At 36.9% G+C, this 9,023-nt stretch overlaps 1 protein-coding gene across 5 annotated transcripts in view; it reads right to left on the bottom strand.

The window, feature by feature from the left end:
- LOC107559990 (PHD finger protein 21A-like) overlaps positions 1-8,599 on the bottom strand; it is an 18,427-nt gene extending 9,828 nt beyond the window's left edge. For 3 of the 5 annotated variants that reach the window (XM_016244027.1, XM_016244032.1, XM_016244031.1), the window contains exons 1-5: positions 8,330-8,599; positions 5,098-5,140; positions 4,446-4,544; positions 3,126-3,158; positions 2,647-2,712 (exon numbers count right to left, since the gene is read on the bottom strand). In XM_016244027.1, the coding sequence (XP_016099513.1) occupies positions 2,647-2,712; positions 3,126-3,158; positions 4,446-4,502 (156 nt within the window). In that variant the 5' untranslated portion in view covers positions 4,503-4,544; positions 5,098-5,140; positions 8,330-8,599. Of the gene's footprint in view, positions 1-2,646; positions 2,713-3,125; positions 3,159-4,445; positions 4,545-5,097; positions 5,141-8,210; positions 8,310-8,329 lie in introns of those variants that run through there. The other 2 variants (XM_016244029.1, XM_016244030.1) reach the window with 2 other exon arrangements.
- Positions 8,600-9,023: the final 424 nt, after the last annotated feature.

Genomic DNA, 9,023 nt, shown 5'->3' with positions numbered 1-9,023 from the left:
ATCTTGTCTTTTCAATGTTCTGTTTATATCTGGCTGCAGCAGTTTCTAATAATAGATTATTAGTCACCGAATTCCCTGGTTTTCTTTGTTCTGGGTGTGAAGCTAAGCCGTGGCTTTTATTCAGTCAGCCTTAAAAGACCCTTCAGGTGCGAGACCATCTTAACAACACTGGAAATGCTTTTATAAAGGCCCACACATACATATACGCAGAGAAAAACGTGATTGAAATTCATCTCACACACTCTGCTGCCTCAGAGTCCTCTGGAGCCAAAGCGCACCTCTGAGAGTGCAAACACACACACACACATTCTTCAACAAAGCCCTTGCTAAGCACAACATCAAATGAAAGTCTCTTCCTCAAAATGAATTTTGACAAAACTATTTTTCTCTTTAAGCGGATGATCAATCACATAGTAACGGCTTTAGACTCACAAGCAGAAAGTTTACATATGCAACAGACCACCGTGTCAGCTGAGGGCCTCACATCGAGGCTAAAATCACATAAATATAAATTCATGATGCGGAAAGAGTTATATAGAATTCATATGAATGGAACTGAGATTAAAAAGGCAGACAAACTGTATTCACAGCCGACAGAATTGAGTAAGAATCAACCTTACGACCTGAGAACATTTTTAAAAAATCCCTATTGTAATACGCATGTTATTTTTAATGAATATTACAAATATAATGAATAGTATCATTGAAATATTATTATAATTTTAATTAATATTTTGACATTTTTAATTATAATAATTACATATTTTCCATTTTCATTTTAGTTGTAGTTATTTAAAATAATTTTATTTTGTGTTTTTGTGCTGAAATAAAAAGGTTTTTATATCTTATTTCAGTTAACATTTATTTCAAATAACAAAAGTTTTTATGCTGTTATTTTAGTTTCACTTAATCATAATACAGTGACTTACAAATACAGTCTCTATACATTATATATAATCAATAATTAATATCACACAGAGTGCCATTTTTTCTCCAAATATCAGCATGATCGCAAATGTTATACTGATTTAATCATATTTATTTAAAAATATGTGCGCGTGTATAAAAAAAAAAAAATTATATGTATATATATATACATATATATAATTAGCATAAACTAAGTACATAAATGTTTTGATTGAAAAAAAAAATACAGTATGAATCCATAAGTCTGAGACTGAATTACATCTTTTAAATCAAATTAAAAGTATATTATATATACACACATTATCAGGTGAAATGTGAACTAGACTGATTTCGTGAGAGAACTGAATTAGCATTCACTGTACTGTTTCATTATCTCGTGCTCTAATCCTTGTCTGGATTGACTAAGGCTACACACATATACAATATTTGCCCTCCACATTTGAGAAGAGTTAAAATTTAAAAATATGTGCGCGTGTATAAAAAAAAAAAAATTCTACGTATATATATATATACATATATATAATTAGCATAAACTAAGTACATAAATGTTTTGATTGAAAAAAAAAATACAGTATGAATCCATAAGTCTGAGACTGAATTACATCTTTTAAATCAAATTAAAAGTATATTATATATACACACATTATCAGGTGAAATGTGAACTAGACTGATTTCGTGAGAGAACTGAATTAGCATTCACTGTACTGTTTCATTATCTCGTGCTCTAATCCTTGTCTGGATTGACTAAGGCTACACACATATACAATATTTGCCCTCCACATTTGAGAAGAGTTAAAAAAAAAAAAATCAAATCATGTGTACTTATACTGATCTATTCTTTCCCTCTCTCTCTCTCTCTCTCAGGATAAAAGCTCAAAACTAAGCCAGCGATCTGCGAGTCAGTAAACTGGGACAATTCTTTGATGAAACTAACTGGAGAATTTCAAGAGTAGGAAGAGAGATATGAAAACATTGAACATTGATGAAACATTGCCCCAAAACAGCTGTGCTAAAAATTCAGACTTTTCAAGAAGCGACTGAATAAGTGCAATCTCAAGCTCTCTGACAATCTGGAGTGTTTCCACCTCTCAGCAGGAGACGAGACAAGCCCACAGCGGGCTGCATGTATTACTCTTCTGCTACAGTTGTTAAATGCATAGACCCAGGCCTGTCCTGCTGGCTGCTCTTTTCTCAACCGCAAAACAATTAAATAGATCAGTCTTTGCTTATTTCCGCTGTCATTGTCATTAAAAACTAAAATTCCCACAAGATCCAACAGCCACTTCAGGAAATCAATAAGACAAATTTGAAGCAAACAAATCAAAAATTGCTTCAGTAAACACAAATTGACCTGGACAAACAAATGTGCTGAAACACGCTGGTGTTTTTGTGGTGTTGCTTGAAATTAAATCATATTTTACTAAACAAAACTACATTTCCCATCAATTCTTTGTCAGCAACAGCAGGTTAAAATACATATCATAAATTGTACAATATGAGCATATTGTTTGCTTTTCGATCTGTAGCATTAGTTCATGACATTACGTAAATGAGCCTAATGAAGTCACGCAGAGTTTTTTTTAAAACTCCAATATCACACAGTCAACCTTTGCTCATTGCTCACTGACAACATTTAATTAATGTGTTTCACTATTTAAAAACATTTGTTTCAGCACCTGAAGCAGTGAATGACGTCACAACGCCTGTGAAAGTTCTTACCTGTTTCTCACTCAGAGCCGTGATTTTCGCTTGGAGTTCGTGAAGTTGTTTCTTCAGATCTGCGTTCTATGAAAAAACAGAGCAAAGATACAGTGGGTACAGAAAGTATTCAGACCCCCTTAAATTTTTCACTCTGTTATATTGCAGCCATTTGCTAAAATCATTTAAGTTAATTTTTTTTCCTCATTAATGTACACACAGCACCCCATATTGACAGAAAAACACAGAATTGTTGACATTTTTGCAGATTTATTAAGAATCACTTATTTTTGAAACTATGAGCTTGTGTCATATCTGAACAAATACCTGGAAACATATAAATTCTGATTTGCTCAACCTTTGTTTAATAAAATATTTATACACACCACCAAGCTGCCTTAATAGTATAGAAAATATAATACACAGCCATCAGTAATGTTAAAGTTCTCAAACAAAGCAGAGGATTATTTCTGAAGAGCAACGTCATTAAGAATATTTACCTGTGGATCCTGCTTCATTTGGGCAACAAGTTTCTATGGCAACAGAAGAGAAGACAAGAATTTGCAGTCAAAACTTATGCCAACAGTTTTGAAGGGAATTACAGACGTTGTCTGCCATCTACAGTCCACATGTGAAACTACAGCCTATTGCACCTGCCTCACTTTCAAACAAAAGCAGACAGAGCAGCAGGCAGCCTGCCAACGGCTTTCTGTAAGAGTAACTGTTCTCCAGTTCACAACGGTTTGTGGAGACACCATTTAATGTGTTCATTTGGAACAAACATTTTACATTTGCAATGACCAAGTGTAATTTATATGAAACTTATCAATTTCAGTTGATGAGTTGATCCACTTGCTATAACATCAATCTTCTAGAGGCAAATATATTAAGAAGTGAAAAAGATAGGGGAGAGTATAATGAGTTGCCCAAATTATATTTCAGGACATGTGCTATTAACTAAAATTAGCATCTATAACATCAGGTAATAGAAATGTCTAATATTAGATAGATTTTCTGTTTTCACAGGTGTTGTGCATTGCGTTGTTTTGGGGCTTAAGGAAATATCCATAAACTTAACAACAACAAAAAAAAGGTACTGACAATTTTCTGGCAGGATATCCTTTTTTTTTTTTACAGGGTACATCTAAGGGCCTTTCCAAATATACAGTCACATTACAACAAATATGAGACATTTTGCACCAGTTTAAATTTTTTTTTTAAAGCCCAGGGGCGGTTTTATGTTTCTTCAAAGTTTCTGCAGTCCACCAGTAGGCAACAGTGAGTCATGCGAGCCCACAACACAACCCGTTCAGTTGCCCCGGATGAGGCAAAAATTCCACTTCCACCTGCCTGTCAAATATTCCAAGCAATATGAAGACAAAACCAGACGACGGCACAAAAAAAGCCTCCAGTATGTAAAAGAACACCTGCTTGAGATGATTTGTTAAAATTGAAGTAATGGCTAACGCTTTATCTGCCCAGTATGACCCTGATTCTCCTCCTTTCTCTCCGTCCCCTCCCTCCCTGTCTTTTTGTCTTTCTCTTATCCCACTCAGACAGCTCGACTAATTTTCTGCCTGCTGGGACACGCCGCCTCTGACTGCGAGGGACAAGAAGAGAAACATATCTTCATTTATCACCAATCGCAATAGAGGACCTGGAGACTCCCAAATCATTTGAATCATCTGTAAAACAACGAAGGTGCTTTCCAGCATCGGATTGTGATTTTAGGTCTCATGTACTGAAAGTACAGAGACACTTCAGCACTGTTTTCCCCACTTGATTTAACTGATTAGAGGCCCATTTGCGAGATCTCCTACCTGATGGACTTGTATTTCCACTTTCAGGGCCTCCTGTAATGTTTGCAATTCCATCATTGATCCAGTTCGCCAGAAAGTCCCAGGAAACTTTCAGCCTGTCTAGAGAAATCAAACAAGAGAGGTTTTGCAGACTTTTTTTTCTATTTTATATATTTAACCATAATTTTGCAAGATGTTCGGCGGTTGACTTAATCCAATACCACCACGAGGGGGAACACGAGTTGGTATCTAATGTGGTTTGAGGGAAAACTGCACTTCTCTAAATCGAGCCGTGATTCATGATGTCTCAGGTGGTAGTAAACAGACACGCTTTATTCAGCTCGTATTCCCGGAGCGACACCTCTTGTTTAAGTTCAAAAAAGTATTTTGGCGAAACGGGACTAAGAGGAGAAATAAAAACTCAATGGAGGGTCTTGTTGAAAAGCAATTTTCTGGGAAAACTGGGGTTGGCGGAGGATAAAAATTTGTGACAATCGAAAAGATGGGCAGGACTGTTCGCCTGTCGTCGGACGAATCGGAACAACCTCGATGCTTAGTGTAACAGTGAGCGAAACCGAGGCAGTGTTACAGACATTCATTCACTCTCATTGATTTTGGTGTGCGGCCCTGTGCCAAGAGGACAATTATAACAAGAGTCTATTAGAGGACTTACCAGCTGGCACTGAGACTGGTGTTCACGCGCTCTCTCCAACTCCCTGCACAAGTTGAAACACACACACACACACACACACCCTATTAGATGGGGGGGGAGACACTCCAATTCCCTCTCTCTCTCTTACGGTCCGTGTAAAAAGGGGCAACATTGCAAGCGCAGCATTCAGCGGGCTTGTAATTGCTCATCCCGTCTTTGAACCCCACGACAAAAAAGTCCTGCATCCTTGTGCATCTCCCGGCATCTTCGCGGACCTAAAAATATCTTCTTCAAAACTCAAGCATCGGATTTGTCCTTTGTGCCGTCCTGCCAAATGGAGTTCTGAGATATTAAGCGAAGCCTGTACTCGCCAGCGATGACATCTGTCATGACCACACGGCAGACGGGTATCTCAGGACCTTCAGCCTACAATGCACAGGAAACGACACCCTCTCAAATCGACAAGTGTATGAGTCACTCTGCTGGTCTTTGATCAAATAAAGTCTATAATAACACACAACTAAATAGTACGATCACTGGAACTTTAGGAAGAGAACCGTGTCAGCTTGGGTGCCCATAAAAATTGAGAGTGATTATGAAAACGGAAGTGGATCATGTATGTCTTTTAAAAGCACGCTGTCTATATTCATAATATATTAAGTCATAATTCTTGAACGTTAACTAGCTAAAAGACAAAAGCTGCAAACTACCAGAAAAAAATGCATTATATATAAACATTACCAAAAATAAATACTAAATTATAAAAATCACAATCCAAAACCTTTACTAAGTCTCTGTAATAATTTAAGGAAACTTGAAACTTATATTATTAATAATTATAGTTAACCACGTAAGAATAGCACCATGTAAGAATTAGTAAAATAATAATAATTATAGTAATCATAATAATATCCCTATTCAACTCATGAAACTTAGTTTAGAGGCAACTTCCCCTGAAATAGCTGGAAAAAATGATCTCATTAGGTATTTTGTCATGGATGCCATAAAAGAGATTTATGTTGAATCATGATGCTGGCCAGCTTTTAGAAAGCATTAGCTAACATCTTAAAAAGGGTGTCTTAAAACCCTGGATATTAAATATACTAAGCATTTGTATAATGAAATATTTATATATTTACTTTTGAGTTTACAATTCAAATTAGGCTCTTATTTGCAACAGGAAAGCTATACGGTACAGTAACACGGGACTTTTTGTGTCTCTGTAAAGTTTTCGGTGACCTGTTGAAAGGTTCTTTGTTAAACTATACAACCAGCCCAGATCAAAACTGCATTCCAGAATAAAACTTTTAGTTGTGGTTTGCCGAATATATAATGTACCTCGTATTTTAAAAGGTAAAAAAGCAATATGAATTACATAAAAGTGAGAATAAGCTAAAATAACATATTACTGTAATCAATCAGGTACATTGTATAACAACATATTATTAAAGCATTTTCATATTTAAACGAATACCTATAAATGTAACAACAGACAAACACTGAAATTACTTTAATTCAACTATTAACAACTGATCCATCTGAGTGCGGGGAACAAATATACTTTACTTAAGCAAACTGTCACTGATATAAGACAGCTACAAATAGACGAAATAAGGGTAATGTGAATTATTGTCCTTTATAAATAGTATCCAGGCCTGGATGAGGTAACAGAATATCACAACTACACCTGGCAGGACACAAGTTATAGGACTGAAATACTTCCAGTGTCATGTTACATAAGCCAGTACGTTTTGTTTTGCATAATTGCTTGATATTCATGACTGGCATCAACAACAAAACTCCTGTGGATATTTCAATGTAGTTTAGGAGTATTATAAAGGCATTATATCTATCACGCACATTGGTAGATGGAATCATAAATACCCCAAAGATTTGATTGCCACAGTACTACAAACATTAAAAGTGAAACTACCTGGATAAGGAAAACAAAACCTAAAGAAAGAGCTCAACATGTCAGAAGAGGGTGTAAACGCATTTGAAAAGTTCCACAAACATGAGAAATATCAACAGCGAGTTCAAAATATAAACAATGGAAGTAAAACATGAGCAGAAAACAAAGTAGATAAAAAAGTGAATCAATAACAATAACAAAGAAAAGGATCCACACTTTACTAAAGTTTGACAAATATCATCAATCAGTTGAAAACTCAAATGAATTGATCCTAAACCTGTAAGGCTTTACAAAATGATCCAACAAAGACTATGAAAGACAAACTGTTCCCACATCACATCTCAGATAAACTCCAAATGCTTTAATATGCCACCTGCAAAACTACAATAGTGTGCAAAAACACTCTTGACAGACAGTTAAGCTGCATTTAGACCCCAAATGATCCTGAGCTATACATGAAACCGGCCTGTAGTTCTGTACATCTGATCAGGGATGTGCAAGTGACAGGAAAAGTTAAGCAGCACTTTGATTAGGCCACTATTATAAACCTCTGGGAAACACGGAAGATGATGCCCAGAGTGTTTACCGACAGCATACTTTCACAAAGATTCACAAAACGGAGGAATGCATGTTTGAGCCACTACAATATGAGAGTAAAAGCGTTGCGAGTTTCTTTTTCACTCAGCCTCCTCCAACCCCAAAAAAAGAGAGCAACATTAAAAAAGCACTTTCTAAACACACAACAAAATCGCAGTGCTTTAAAAAGCTTCACTTTATCACCCACCCACTACAAGCCCAGGCACTAAAAGCGTTTAAAACTACCAAAATAGGAGTGAATCTTTTTTTACAAACCTGCTGCTGGATATAAGGAGCTTTCATATTGTGCTACGGCTAACTCTGCTAAAGCTAACAGGCCAACAGCACAAATTACAGTTAGATGGACTCGACTGAGCCGCAACCACTAATTCAAGCCATGCATGAGCAAAAGATCTTCATTCGACCCTCTTTTATCCCCCCTGCTGCCATCGGATACACTGTTTCCACTGAGCTGGAATCAACCGTTGAGGCAGCAATGTATCCAGCGAAGTTTAAAATGTTACAAAATAACAAAACGCGCGGAACGTTCGACTCACGCGCTGCACTTAGAAATACACCACTCAACTCCTAGAAATAAGCGGAAATTCTGCTCCAAAATCATCGGGATCCTGACTTCTCTACCTACCCAATCGCGACGGGGTTTGGATTCGGAAAAGCGACGAAGAGTCTCTGAACGATTAAAGTCGAAAAACGAGGCGCATAAAAGTTGCAATAATAAAAAAAAAGATCCCAAGGTGCACTTACCCTCCTCTACTCACTTGAGCAGTAGTGCCTCTCTCTCTCCCCACAAATTATTTAAATAAATATTTACAAACACTCCGAGCTCTCGGTCCGATCCGGTCCCTCACATAGCTGTAGTGCTGCTCTGGGCTGAATTTAGCTGGGTTACCGAGCTTATTTTTTGTTTGTTTAATTTTAATTTGTGTGTGTAAAAAAGAGAGAAACTGAGATACAAAACAAGAACTCTTCTTCAATCTCATTCACCACAGCCGCAGCACCCGACGATTCATCCGCGCAGGAAGAGGGAGACGAAGGGGGCAGGAAAAGTAGCCGTCAAAAAGCACAAATACCCCAAACATCCATCCAAACGATTCAGAAACATCGCGATTACTGTAAAAGTGCGCGCGCTTGGTGTAAAAGTGGACGTGGAGTTACCTCAAAACGTGTTTGGGAAGAGGACTATTTTTTGTGACGGTGCGGCGAATTTATTTCACTTTGCCTAAGGAACAGCGGTAGTGCGTCTCCCATTGCCTAGGGAAAAACCCGGATGTAAACTCGGCGAAACTCATCTGGAGAATAGAAGTGGCAGTCTAACTCACTCAAACTCATGCATTTATACTCACAGACAGCAAAATACGTTTTTTTTATTAGCATGTTGATTATATATGAATATTGCTATAAACAAACACAAAATATCTATTTCAAATATACAGTAAAT

This window comes from Sinocyclocheilus grahami, unplaced genomic scaffold, assembly GCF_001515645.1.
Source record: "Sinocyclocheilus grahami isolate Dianchi unplaced genomic scaffold, SAMN03320097.WGS_v1.1 scaffold707.1, whole genome shotgun sequence".
Lineage (NCBI taxonomy): Eukaryota > Metazoa > Chordata > Actinopteri > Cypriniformes > Cyprinidae > Sinocyclocheilus > Sinocyclocheilus grahami.
Note: the sequence above shows the minus strand (reverse complement) of the source record. Positions and strands in the feature narration are given on the sequence as shown.